At 35.2% G+C, this 14607-nt stretch overlaps 1 protein-coding gene across 7 annotated transcripts in view; it reads right to left on the bottom strand.

Annotated features, from left to right (window-relative positions):
- Positions 1–14607, bottom strand: part of LOC127848593 (armadillo repeat-containing protein 2-like) — a 26867-nt gene continuing 12260 nt past the window's right edge. For all 7 annotated transcript variants that reach the window (XM_052381188.1, XM_052381162.1, XM_052381156.1 and 4 more), the window contains 12 exons: positions 13534–13709; positions 12375–12477; positions 11214–11386; positions 9619–9815; positions 8834–8933; positions 8089–8229; positions 7179–7350; positions 6558–6680; positions 4597–4713; positions 3478–3610; positions 2856–3016; positions 1–2508 (listed from right to left, as the gene is read on the bottom strand). In XM_052381188.1, coding sequence (XP_052237148.1) covers positions 2339–2508; positions 2856–3016; positions 3478–3610; positions 4597–4713; positions 6558–6680; positions 7179–7350; positions 8089–8229; positions 8834–8933; positions 9619–9815; positions 11214–11386; positions 12375–12477; positions 13534–13709 — 1766 coding nt within the window. In that variant the 3' untranslated portion in view covers positions 1–2338. The remainder of the gene's footprint in view (positions 2509–2855; positions 3017–3477; positions 3611–4596; positions 4714–6557; positions 6681–7178; positions 7351–8088; positions 8230–8833; positions 8934–9618; positions 9816–11213; positions 11387–12374; positions 12478–13533; positions 13710–14607) is intronic.

The raw sequence follows: 14607 nt of genomic DNA on the forward strand, positions 1-14607 counted from the left end.
GATTTTTCACTTTTACAGCAACAGCAACACCATCAACAAATATATAAGAATATAAAACAATTCCCGTACATCTAATAATGTATCAATAAATAAATTATAAATAAATGATACTTTTCTACAAACATATGGAGTTGCTCTTTTATTTGAACACCATATACACAACAAAAATACAACGTCTGAGACCATGGATTTTGAAAGCAGTATGTTACATAGAACTTCTTGGACGGTACAATTTACAATCAACCCGTTACAATGATGAGTGACTCATGTTTTGCGTTTCTCTAAACTGGCATACAAAACAGCATGACAATTCCGAAATTGTTGACAGTTTATTGAACAAGGAAGAAAATCCTGATATGATAGAATTTGTCAAAATTATGGAATTTGTACATGTAAACATTTGCATTGTTTTCAACCATTGGAATTTCATTGATTTTCAGCAAAAATTACCTAAAACAAAACATTACAAAAATATACCATACAATAAATAGGTGCAAACAGTTCTTTTTAAATGACATATTGTCTCGCACATGTGCTTAAAAGAGGAACAGGCATTTATTTTTTGCACAGTTTGGATATTTTTCCAAACTATTTGCGAGTTGGTTACTATAAGATTGTAATGTAAAAATTTTGAGGTAAACAAATTGAGAAAAGAACTCTGTAGGAATACAAAGTTTATAGAGACAAATACTTCATGGTGTTGTGTAAAGAAGTAGACTGATTGTAATTTTAAACTGACATTTATACACAAGAGGAACCTAGGAATCCTTGAACGCTCGCCTTACTTGAGGCCACTGGTTTGGGGCAAATTATGATAACATGGGCATTACTTGAACAAATCTTGCTAATTATGTATATATAAAACATGACACACAACCTGGGCGAGGCCAATATTGACCTCAAAGGTATACTTGGAACAAATTTAGTTGAGGACCACTTTTTAAAGTTACAGACCAATTATTAGACATTTGATGCATGTTCTCAACAAAACTGTTGAGTGTTCTGTTACTAAAGTATATTTAAACATGTGACACCTACACAATGTCCATTTTTTACCACAGAACATAATGTTCAACAACTTTTATAAAGGACTTTTATCTGATGTTACATACCACATATCAAAGCACTGGGCCTTCTTGTTGGGGAGGACAGAGTTGACATATTTAAACAAACATTGTAGAAGATCTCTAGATGCTGCTGAATACCATAAACAATAGCCCTGGGCTTTGCAATTTCACAGAGATTTTAAATGATTCTCTATGTAAGACTTGTAAAACTAGTGATCCCTTGTACGAGGCCAGTTTTCCCCCAGGGAAAACATTTGAAAAAAGTGTTTAAGTCCGAAAAAAGTCACCATTGGAGCGGGGCCAATTTTGACATCAGATGTTCAGGATATGTTGTTTGATGAAATTATTGACAGACGAATTGACAATTGACATCACATTATCCTTCACTTAAGCTCAAGTGAGTTAATGACAAAACAGACAACAAGATTGTAGTAGCAGGACTAAATGCACTGCAAAAAATAGGTCATGAAAGTCAAAATGTGTTGTGAAGAGATTTTTCTGCATGAAAAATATAAATACATTTCACTGGGTTACTGGTAATGTAAATTTGGAATGTGGACGGATGCTTTGACACAATCATCATAACATGCTAACAACAAAAGTGACTACATAGGACGGAATGTAGTGACGCAATAAAAACAATAAGCACATGATACAATAATTGGGCTTAGCCCTCAATATAATTCACTAACAAAACTAAGACGGGTACTACCAAAAGTGATGGTCACCTTTACATAACAACTTTAAATACTTTCACATTGGTTACAGTCAATATAATAAAACCATCATTCTTAGAAACAGCCCTTACGTACACTGTGATGCCAAGTACCTGTTTAATTTTTTTCACCCAAGATGAAGCATCACTGATAAGGTTCCAGAGATTTATTCTGAATCTGAGTTCTGAGCAACATAACTGGCCAACATGACAAAATTTCTGATGCACTTGAAGGTCCGATTTTCACAACTGTTCACCTTATCAGCTGTTCAACTTAAGTTCCGTAAGCTTTTCTAAGCTTTTCGACTTCAATATCGGGTGATGATACGTTTTTCCAGAGGCCTCTTAACAAGTCCACCATTTGGATTTTCAGCGACTATTACATCCAAGCAATAACTTAAACAAACTCATCAAAGATTTCTCCCCAAGGACAACATTGTCCGCATAGAACAATACTGATACATATTCATCTTCAAACATTCCAATGTGAATACTACAACGTCCACTAGAAACAATACTGATATTTATGTTGAACGCCCCTATGGCAGTGCATGAGCTATGTACACGGCGTGTCTTCTAGCGGTTCAAAGTCCGAGTTGTGGGTCTCTATGCGATGCAGGAGCTGCTCTCCCACGGAACAGAACTGCGTCTCCCACGTATCCAGAATGGACTCTTGGTATTCTGCATCCAACTGGTCAAAGTCCTGGTCAAATGCACTCTCCTTGTCTGTAGCGAAAAAAGTGATGCTTAGGTTATAATAAGAATCATTCCTTATAGCTGACTAAATTGATTTATTTTTGACATGGAAAGTTTGGTATTTAATTAATATTATCTTGTACCAAATACAGGTATTGTTTTTCCAGTAAAAAAAATTGGATTTGAAAATAAAGTTGGGACTAAAATCTGTACTGTTTTTAAGCTTGCAATTATTTTAGTTCACATGTTCATGTTAGAAGTAGCAATAGGTACATTGCTGTAAAGAAGCAGTGAATCTCTTCACATTAGAAACAGAAGCATAGCATAGACAATACAATTTTAGAAAAGACAGTAGACATAGACAAAGTCAGTATTACCCAAGTAATCAATGAGGATCTCAGACAGCTCCTGGGCGTCAGTCTCCCCAAAGCAGGCATTGGTGCTGGTGATCTTGCCACTGAAGTTCCACAGGATCTGACAGACGAGGCCCGCCAAGTCCCAGTCACCCCGACCAAAGTCACGCAACACCTCTACCAACCTGGGGAAACAAACAGAGACAGATTGGATATTATGTCCAATTGGGATGGGTTCGATCCATACTCATGCGGCATTATCAAGATCTTTCCAAAAACACCAAATCTGTATCTTCATAAAAAATGGATTTGATATAGGGTAAAAAGCAGTATGATTTTAATGTAATCAAGTTGAAATAAACAAGTTTAAAAGGAAGAAATCTCAAGTCATGCCTTTCAGTTGAACTGTTGAATTGCATAAGCGGATATCGCTTTTCTTGATCAATTTAGAACAAAAAAGTTTAACAAATCGACCAGCCACTAAACTTGACAATATTTCTTTTTTATCCATCAGCTTACATAGAAAGGAATAATCAAAATCACAACAACTGCAGCGTGAAATAAATTGGTAAAAGTTGCAAGGTCAGTAGAAAAAGGGTTAATTTTAATACCTAAAATTACAGCAAGTGGCTAATGCTACACATACTTTGTAACTGCCCGCTCTTTCCTAAGCAGGCCACGTTTGTCCTCATCCACCATGAAGTTGATGAGCACCCCGCAGGCGATGTAGACCAGCTCCTTGTCACCAGAGTCCAGCAGGGTCATCAGCAGAACATCCACTGGAGAGGAATCAGCAATCAAATGAGCCTCATCCAGGGAACTAGGCTTAATGCATGTGCATAAAGTGTAGGCCCAGATTAGCCTGTGGGGTCCGCACAGTTTAGTCAGGGACGACACTTTCCTTCTTGACTGGATTTTTCTTAAGAAAAGACCTCCTTTAAATGAACAATTTCATATTGGTATATTTTGAACCAGGCTTGCCAGGATTAATGTTTTATGAATAATGTGGTATTTCCTTGGTGTTCCAATACCAACAACAGTATAAGTATTTGAACTTTCTTGGTCAAGTGATAGTTTAAATGACTAAAGAAAATGTATGGGAAATTTGAATAATGCAACAATCATCATAAAGTTTACTAAAATATAGGAAAACTTGAATTCTTTCATCCATGTTCTCAAAAGCAAGTTAAAAATGCATACCATTTTACATACGCACTTTTTTGCTCTGGAAATGTAAGTGCAGGGACACAACTAACATCTCGACAACAGATGCCCACACTTGTTATTTCATACCTTCTTGTTCAGACACAACAGTTTACAACACATAAATATAGGGCCAGCACAAAAATACAGGAAAATAACTAGTCTACTTCAGTTTATTTATATCCCTGTGCAGGAAGGCGGAGCAATTAGGTGAACTATTATTTGACACAAGCAAATAAATAGTACTCTATTTACATTCTCATGCATAAATGTTTCATAAGGTAGTGAAACATAATAATTTACACATGAGAACCACTCTTTTATTTTTTTCTTTCATATTTCCTCAATAGAAATGGTCTATATGGTATGTAAAGTACATAGTTATATTAATATTACAGTGACATAGTCATACCAGAAGTTAAGATAGTTAACGTGAAACTGAATTACACACCAAAATAAAATCGTACCCATTTTAGTAAATAACCTACAATAGCAGTTCTAAGAAAATGCTTCACTTATTGTAGAGCTCCACCTGCCAGCTATAAGATACATCAATACAAACCTTTCTTTTCGTGGAGGTAGTCCCTAACAACTTTTTGTCTCGTCAAATTGCCAAACACTCTACACACATCAATAATGGACTTCATCCAGTTCTCAGCCAGGATGAGTTTCATTAAACCTGAAATGTAAAACAGTGACCTCACTTATTGCAATAAGTTAGGTTATACAAAAAAGAAGGCAAATATATCACAGTTAAATCTCTAAACATGAAGGCTTCACATCATCAAGCTAAAATCAACAAATACTTTTTTTAAGAAAGACATTCTTTCTGATGTACATGGGTACACATGGGTATTAAGTTATGCAAATAATGCAATACAACTGAATGCCTTTCAAATGAAGACATAAATTGACCAGTCGCCAAATTATCGATCGCTCCGCCCACATAGTCACGTGGTCTAGTGATTAGAAAACTCCGACGAGCAGATCGCAATTATAGCGGATTACGTGAGGGAAATTCTATATTTGTAATGATGTTTTATGCTCTTTTCTATCATATAAATTATTAAAGCCGCACACTAAACTAAACTGCTTTGTAAAACGTTAATACAATCATAAATACTTTAGAGAGAAATGGCGTAACCAAAATAAATGAGTTAACGGCAGACTGACTATCAGAAACGTTTCTTATACATATTATATAGGGAGTTGATGAAAAATCTGTTGTAAAAATGAGCATTTATTTCATATTGATTTTGAACTTGTATTAAATCGTCTGACAGTGAATCCAGTGGCTATTCATATTTAATTTTAAAAATATTTTTTATTAAATGCAAATGACACATCCATATCATGATGGGTTTTTTGTTTATTAAAAATGTTTAGATTTTGTTTTATTGTGTTATTTTTAAAAAGACACCGATTTTTTTTATTTAGATATAAATTAAATTTTGATTGTAACCATAATTTAATACAGGCCAAATTTCGTGGTTTCATTAACAGATAGTCTAATATGCATTTTATTTCATTTATGTTTAATGCGAACCTGTTACATTTCACTATCAAAAAATGAAATGTTGGTATTACGGTGCTGTTCACGAACATTCGGATTGAATACATTTAGCATATTATGCATTTGCTTATTTATAACAAGATGGCCCTTATATGTTAATTGCAATTTTCACATTTCTCCCCTGATATATGTTGTATTAGAAATGTTGTTGTTGTATTATAAGCTGTACATTTTACACTTGAAGTCGCTTTAAGCTGGCTAAGCCGCGTTGAAATCACCTTTTTGTTGTTTTAACTTTAGTAAAAACAATATTTAAGTTAACAATTTATAATGATTTCCCTTGTTTATGATCCACAGAAAATAAATATATAATTGGAAATCATTTAAGTAATTAAATAGTTTTCTTTTCTTGTGTACAGTACCTAACAATGCCTTAATGTTCCTTCATTCTGAGATCCACGCAACATACTGTTATTTATTAATAATCGACAATTACGCTGAGATTAATAAGCACGTGTGGCAATTATTATGTTGCCCAAAACTGCTTAATAATATTGTGCATCAAACGGTATAACACGTTTTTATAGAACACACACCTGGTGTGGTTAAACTATTTATTGTGTTTGTTTTCTCATTACTCGTTCATATGTTCAAGAAATAAAGATAAAATAATAACCTTTTATAAAGTATGTATAGCACCTACAATTTTGAATAATGATCGAACAGTAATGATCATGCATTTGATATAAAATGTGTGTAAACTCTTAAAAATTACGTCCATTCCATATGTACAACACGCTTTGTTTGTCGGACAAAATGGCGGCCAGATAAGCGTTGCTGAGGGGTGTGTGAAAAATCGATATCTGATTGGCTGATCGAAAAATGTGGGCGGAGCGATCAATACTTTGGCGACTGGTCAATTGTCTGATGACCTTTGTGGAGAATTGTAGAGCAGACTGAATTGAAACAACAGAAGAGCTTTGATTGTTAAACGTAAAATGTCTACTTACTATCAATGAGTGGTATTTGTTTATTGGCTACAGCACTATCTGGCACATTGAAGTAGGAGAGGTTGTTGATACATGCCACTGTGTTCAACACCAGCTCTTCATTGTTCTCTATGTCTTTGTAATCTGCAATATAAACATTCACATGTAGGAAATATTGTGTGAATATTATTTTACAGAGAAGCTCGGACATATCTGTGGAAGAGCATAAAACCGTACTGACAAAGTATTTACTAAACTCTTTACCTCTTAGATATGTATTTTCACACATTTACAGTCCCTTAGAAAGTAATATTTAATTTAAGACCTTCTTACTAGATTCAAGTGTTAAAGACTTCATTTCCAAACCTTAAATACTGATGAACAGCATAAAACCTGAACAGACTGCGAGTTACTCGCAGGCTGTTCTGGTTTTATGCTCGTTGCAAAAGCCATTTTCACTTTGCTTCTTATGGGGGAAAGGGTTAAAAAAGTTTCACGACTACTTACTATTTGTATTCACAATATTGAAGACTACTGATTAGTACTTGCATAACATTTTTGACTACTGAAAAATGTAGGAGACATGCACATGCATTCAGCCCATTTACCCCAGAATGCGTCTCAACTACTCTGCCTACTGACCAAGTATTCTAATGAGCAGCTCCACACACAGACTGTTAGTGGACACCTGGGCGCCGACAGTGTCGCTGATGGAGATGTTGGCGATCACGCGCACCACCTTGACCAGAACGTCCTCTGTCTTGCTCAACTCGTCCTTGACCGTACCGACCTTGCGATCAGGCTTCTTGCTGGACTGCAATTGGGCAAAGGACTTGGTTAATTGGGGGATGAGCACATTATATTCAAGCATAACTCAATACTTTTCTTACCAGGAATCTATCAGCACCAAATAAAGACTTAAGAATCGGATTGCAGAGAATGTTTTCGTACCAGTGATAAAACAGCAAAATAAGGGCTTCATTTCAAAGTGTTTTTTTTACAAATCAGTAACTTGGGTTCTGAAAATTTCCCCTGAATATTATTTTGTTCCCAAAAAGTGCATTTTTCCCTCAAACCAAGATTTAAGACCACATTTCTAGCCTCCAAACCAGCCCTGCATTAGTCTTCATTAAATATACATTGCATTGTTTTATTTAACTGAAACTAAAAAACTGACAACTGTGTAAATTCTTGTTACTGTATAATTGGTTGATCATAACAATGTTAATTTTAGTTTATTTTACCACAAAATACTACATCAGTATGCCTTAGTACAGGTGACAGTGACAAACATGAATTTCAGGGCGACTACTAAGTAAGTACGTATGACAGGTTTGTGTAAAATAGTAGTGCTTTGGGGCGAGTGGATTTCATGAGGTTTTTACACCCCCCTGGGCATTTATATCTTAAAATACATGATTGCAATATCTTAGTATTTAATACTTCCATTTTGTTAAATTATAGCTGAACTGCAAGTATTCCAATATGACAGCAATACAATTTTTTTTTTCAAACGGTTTTACTCCAATCATCTTACCACCCTTGAGTTTACCTTGTAATCTGCCTCTAGATAGGACCGGAATACTGCTAAGATGACGTCCAGTGACTTGGGCTCGTGAAACAGACTCAGTCTTGCTTCGTCATTCTTGGCCGTCATGTTGCCGAGAATAAAACACACTCTGACTACTATGTCCTGAAAACAAGAATGGATGTAATTATTTAGGGGGCTTTCTGCAAAAAGTGAAAAAAGTAATGATACAAAAATGTTGCTAATTGTTAGTTTTACAGATTTTGTTTCTGTTTCGTTTTTGAATCGTATATGCAGAAATATTCATTGAAAACAATGTGAATGAAAAGCACACAACAAACATTAATTGCTGCAAAAATCTTCCTGATACAGGCATATACGTATATACTTAGTCGACAGAATTAATTTATCTCAAGATAAACATCAGCAGAGTCCATAAAATAGAAACCAGAAGATACTGAAATACACTGCGAGTAGAGACATAAATAAGCAGCAGCCCAACAAACTTTTGCCAATAAAATTGAAGCTGGGACATACATTTTCTCAGAAAAATACTATGTGATCAATACATGAAGTAATAAAAGAATTATCGTGAGCAACTTTGGTCAGTATGTTAGTATAATTATATGAGATGCATTCTGGGACAACAGGGCTTATTACACGGGTGTAAAGTTTTGTCCCTCACTCTGTACAGGCTTATCAAGGAGGACACTACGCACACAAATAAAGCCCTGTTTTCTAAGACTGTGGGCCATATGTTGGGTATTACCTGTCGTTTTAGGTGTTTCTTCAGTAGCTGCAGGAACACTTTGAAAGAAAGGCTGTGCGCAGCCAGGGCCAGGCAGCAGTCTGTGTGCAACGTCACCTTGCTGGAAGAACATGGCACCAATAAGTTACACTTAAGTTTGACTTAGGAAAAACAGTTGAAAAGCATATTATAACTACATCCAAACAATATATCACATAGTAATACTTCAAATATGATATCAGAATCCTATTTAAAAAGATAGTTTAAACGCCAATAAAACAATAATTCATATAATAATACATCATATGATATCATAATCCTAGCTTTTTCTAGCCAACAGAACAGCATACATTCGCTATCCTTTACTTTAACAATATTAGATCATTAAGAATGATCATCAGGTAAGATTTTGCATACCAATTACAGTGAAATGCTTCTTGATCAATCATTAGAGATTTTTCTGGCAAACCATCCTACTCATAAAAATTTAATCAGGCATTTCATTGGTTCTCTTTCCATGTCAGAATGCAAATTCAACCAATCAAACCAATTGGTTTTTAAACAGGTAGCCCTTATCAATATAACTGTTATCTGGTTAACTAAAAATAGATCTCTGTGAATTACGAAACAGTATTTTCATGCCTTGTGATGTAATTCATCAGATGTCAGGCGCTCATCAATGTTCATAAAAACATACTTCTGAGAGCCATTTGTCACCGAGGTATTTAATGTTCCGCAAACAAAATATATACAGAGGGTTTTGACCGTAATATTTTTTTAACATTTGCATTTATATCCATATTCACCTAAATATTCTTGAGACATTCAATACAATCTCTGCATCAGAGGCAAAGCTATCACAGGCACAGGTGAGACTCTCCAGCAGACGACAGTTCAGGATCCGGTCGCGACTGGAACTGGCGTCAGCAAGGTTACGCAGGGCGGCCGTCAACTGGACAAGGATGTTTCCCAGCTGGTCTGAGCTACTGGTGGCCTCACTGCTCTGAAATTGGGAACCAGGAGAAAGTTTCAATAAACCCTAGCATTACATTAGATAAGATTCTTAACCAAGTTCAATTGAGGTTTTGATAAAGCAATACTTTTTGAATCAAAAATTTAAAAAAGGTCATTTTTGCTAAGTAAGGGGCAATAAGTCCAGTTTTGTTGAAAATCTGGAACCAAAATATGGATGTTCTGGTTAATACATTTGCAAGTTTTCGACTTCTAAAAGAAATAGCTTTTGAGTTACATGCACAACAAGAAAAATGATTTTTTGCTTTAAAAGGGGCAATATAACTCAAGTTATGTCAAAATATCTGGAAGGATGGGATGAAAAGACAAAAGGAAGGTCGAGGGCAAATCAATAACTCCCATCTCATAAGGTTGGGGCATACAATCTATCTCAGAGCTCCAGATAAGGGTCGTATTTTCGTAATTACGAATTTTTTTCAAGTCCGTTACGTATTTATTTTAAAATATTGTCGTACCATTAAGAATTACAAAATCAAGTTACGAATATTATTATTACATCGGTTCGTATCGATTTTTATTGAGTTCTTTTCGCGTATTAAAGATCTTTGCTGTGCTTATATAGAATGGTTATTGGGTTTGTTTAACAAAGCGCATTATTTCCAATAAAAGCGGCGTATACAGTCTATCTGTCAAAAAACAATGGCGGCGCCCCGAGAGCGTCCTAAAAAACTGCAAAGCGCCCCAAAACACGCTTTTAACATATTGTACGCAAAGTGAGCCGAAGTTAAATTTTTAGAAAGACATTATAGAAAAGATATTATACGATGTTGTATGTTCAGTTGCCGACACAGTCGGAAAAGCTAAACAAAAACGCGACACGACGGGTCCAAACTTAAACACAAAAAAAACATTGAACGAGTGGAAGGGACAAGTCCCGTGGCTAATCGTTGAAAAGATTGAATGGGAGACCTGGTTTAATTGTGAAATATGTAAAAAAATTCATCAAAGGCATGCAATCTAAGCACAGTTTGGGCATATGAAGGTATTTGAAAAATAAAATTGTATAATACTGAAAAGACACTGTTGAACTCCTATAAATAAAGTTGCAAGTATGTTTATTTTGATTTTTTTTTGCATGAAAATAACCATTATTATTTATTTTTAGGTCATTTAGAAAAAAAAAGAATTATTTTCCAAAACTTAGTAGTAACGTTAAGAATAAAATTTCAGAGTTAAGAATTATTTTTGAAAATCTGGTAGTAATTTAAGAATTTCACAAAACCTTATCTGGAGCTCTGTATCTTCTGTGGTAAATATGGCTTAAGATAATTTTGAGATACTGAGAGCCCAGGAAAGCATTAAACATTTCATACATTTTGCTAAAAAAATCAAGTCCCAGGTTGTCCAGAAACATTTTATCATGACCTACCAGTCTGTTAATACTATCGAGGAGCGTGGAGAGGTTCTCTATACACTGTTTGGTGACGAGTTGCTTGGCTATGGTGGCGTTTCCAGTGAGGAACTTCAGCGAGCCTACGCAGTAGATGAGAGCCTCGTGTGTGGCAGCAATGTCCATACCACTCACCGTCTCCAGTAACAAATCTGCACAACAGTTTACACACTGTTAACCATTTGAACGCTGGAACCGGATTCTGAAGGCCTTTGAAAACAGTTTGGATCCAGATGAGAAGCCACAGAACATGGCGTCTCATCAGGATCCAAACTATTTGCTTTTTTGATAGTTGTTTTTGAAAAAAATCAAAGAAAATGCTAATTTTAGAAATTTAGCAGACGACAGTTTAGCAGAAGACAAATTTCCCAGCATTCAAAGGGTTAACCATTTAACACTCAGATACAAACTTTGAGGCATTTGAAGCCCCTTCGAAAATAAACTTTAAATTAAGACCTTTCTAACAAGATTCAAGATTAAAAAGCTTAATTTCAAACCCTAAGGTACTGATTAGCAGCAAACAGTATAGTAGATACTCCAAGGCTGTTCTGGTGTTATGCTGGTTGCATATAGCCAGTTTGCCTATGAGTGAGAAAGTTTAAAATATCTTTCACCATACTTATTTTGTTAGTTAATATTTAATGTAAATCCCAATGTTGAATCTTTTCAGCTTGCATACAGAGAATAACAATTTTCTTTTGTTAGACTATCATATCTTAAGCAAATGTATATTAACATAAAATCAATATGGCTAGTGGTTACAACAAATTCAAATGTTAATTTTTGGTTATCAGTTCTTAAAAGATTATCTGATAAAGAATCCTGCCAAAACCATTTATTAACCATGTACCTTGGACATTTAAGAAGCAAACACATTTATACTTCATCTTTGTATCTTAACCCACAAACATTTCATTCAAACATAACATTTGACTGATTTGATGGTATGATTTTTTCTTAAACATTGTTTACATTTTGTTTATCTACATTTTACCAATGTGTGAGTATAGAATACCAAAAAACTGTAACTGACCCAGATATCAGCAACTAATAACCACAGATTTCAAACTCGTAGCTATGGAAACTCATTCACAAATTGAAAGAAATAATCCAGGTGTATTTTGGGAAAAAATCACTTACCTAAAATATTGCCGTCAAGGAATGCTGGATCATTTTTCTCATTCCGACTGACTTTGAACACAAGTTTACATACATTTAGGAGATTGTTGCCCCCAACATTGAACTGAAATCAATGAATATTATTAAATAATTTAATTTCATCAAAAGAAAGTACATGTAATTTTATATTTTATGAATATTAAATAATAATTAAAATTTACACAAAAATGTTCCCATGTACTTTCATTTAAATGCAGTAAAGAAAAGAAAATGAATAAAACAAGAGGGCCTGAAAGGCCCAAAGTCGCTCACCTGAGATAACAAGATATTATTGGGACAAATCTTCTGACCAAGTTTCATGAAGATCGGAAAATAAATATGGCCTCTAAAGTGTTAACAAGGTTTTACTATAGCCATATAAGGAAAAATGCACCGCCCCCTGGCAGCCATATTTTTCAACCATCATTTGTTTACTCGTCCAAGATATAATCGGGATGAATCTTCTGACCAAGTTTCACGAAGATCTGACAGTAAATGTGGCCTCTAGAGTGTTAACAAGATTTTACTAGAGCCATATAAAGCCATATAAGAAAAAATAACCCGCCCCTTGGTAGCCATGTTTTTCAAGCAAACGTAACCATTTTCAAACTCATCTAAGATATTATTGAGACCAATCTTCTGAGCAAGTTTCATTAAGATTGGACAATAAATGTGGCCTCTAGAGTGTTAACAAGGCATATAATGACGCCGCACAACGCACAACGGACAATGGATGACACACGACGGACAAAAGGCGATCTAAAACGCTCATCATGAGCACGTTGTGCTCAGGTGAGCTAAATATATAGAATTAAAGCCAAAATTGCAATGTCTAACACAACTAAGTTAATTTATATCAGTATCTCCAATGCTAAGTAAATGAAATGATTTTTATTTTACAATTGCTTCTCTGAAACAATTTGGACAAATAACCACAATCACAAAAGTCCAGGGAAGTCCAGATTTTTCTAACCATCTAGCTACCAATTCTTAGCAATAACATGATTTCAGCCTTGTTCTTTGAAAACTTGGTTTAATGTGTGTTTGTCAAGTGTAGCCCTAAATTAGACTGTGCAGCCCGGAACGCAGATTCCTTTAAGCCCAGTGTGCACAAAACATGGCTCACTTAGGGCCCACTTACAGCTAATATGAGCCTGGCAAGTTGTAGCAGGAGTCTGGGTTCCTCCAGATCCAGCATCTTAAAGATGGCCTTGAGTATCTTGGACCTCTGCCTGTAGTGCTTCGTGAGCAGATTGTGTTTGGACAACAGCTGGTACAGGTCCTCGGACACGGATATCAACTTGTCAGAGTCTTTACCTGCAAATGTGAACAATGGTAAAAATGCAAAAACTTCCCAGAATGCATGTGTGTAAACCAAAAATTCCTGAGAGGATTGCACAAAGGCCAAATTCTCATATATTGAGACCATAATTATGAGACACTGAATCATCGTAACGGAACCGTATCGAAAATGTTTGTAGAGAACAACCTAAGGAACATTCCTCTGAAGTTTCATTAAGTTCTGCCAAACATTTCAGGAGGAGATGTTGTTTATAGAAAATGTTGATAGATGCCACAACATACACACATGGACCAACAATTGGCATCACAGTATACCAAAATCGCCACATGAGCACTTCAAGCTCAGGTGAGCTAAAACAGGGTGTGTTAAAAGTCAAATGGTATGGAATATCTGAAGAAATGGTTTAAGTTTCTAATAAACGTGGTAGTGGACCATACAATTATGTAGCATGTCAAATGCATAGGCAAAGCAGTTCAGGAAGGAATGTTGTTTCAACAAAAAAAATCGATGGTCACACACACACACATACATGGTATCTTAATAGCTCACCAGTAGCATGTTCTGCTCAGTTGAGTTAAAAACAAATAGAAGATGTATTTTTCTTGTTTTGTTAAATATTAGAACTATTTGAAATCCATCAGTTTTACCCTTTCCCACTTAAAAGCAAAGTGAAAATGGCTATGGGCAAACAGCATAAAACCAGAACAGCCTGCGATTAACTCAGTCTGTTCAGGTTGTATGCTGTTTGCTGCTCATCAGGCTCTAAGGGTTGGAAATGAAGCTTTTAAAACTTGAATAAAGTAAGAGAGGTCTTTAATTATATTTAACTTTCTAAGGGACTACAAATGCAAGAAAATACGTTTCTAAGTGGTAAAGGGTTAAGATCCAAGGAATATGCCCTATTAAAAAATC

Source organism: Dreissena polymorpha, chromosome 1 (genome assembly GCF_020536995.1).
Source record: "Dreissena polymorpha isolate Duluth1 chromosome 1, UMN_Dpol_1.0, whole genome shotgun sequence".
In the NCBI taxonomy this organism is placed as follows: Eukaryota; Metazoa; Mollusca; class Bivalvia; order Myida; family Dreissenidae; genus Dreissena; species Dreissena polymorpha.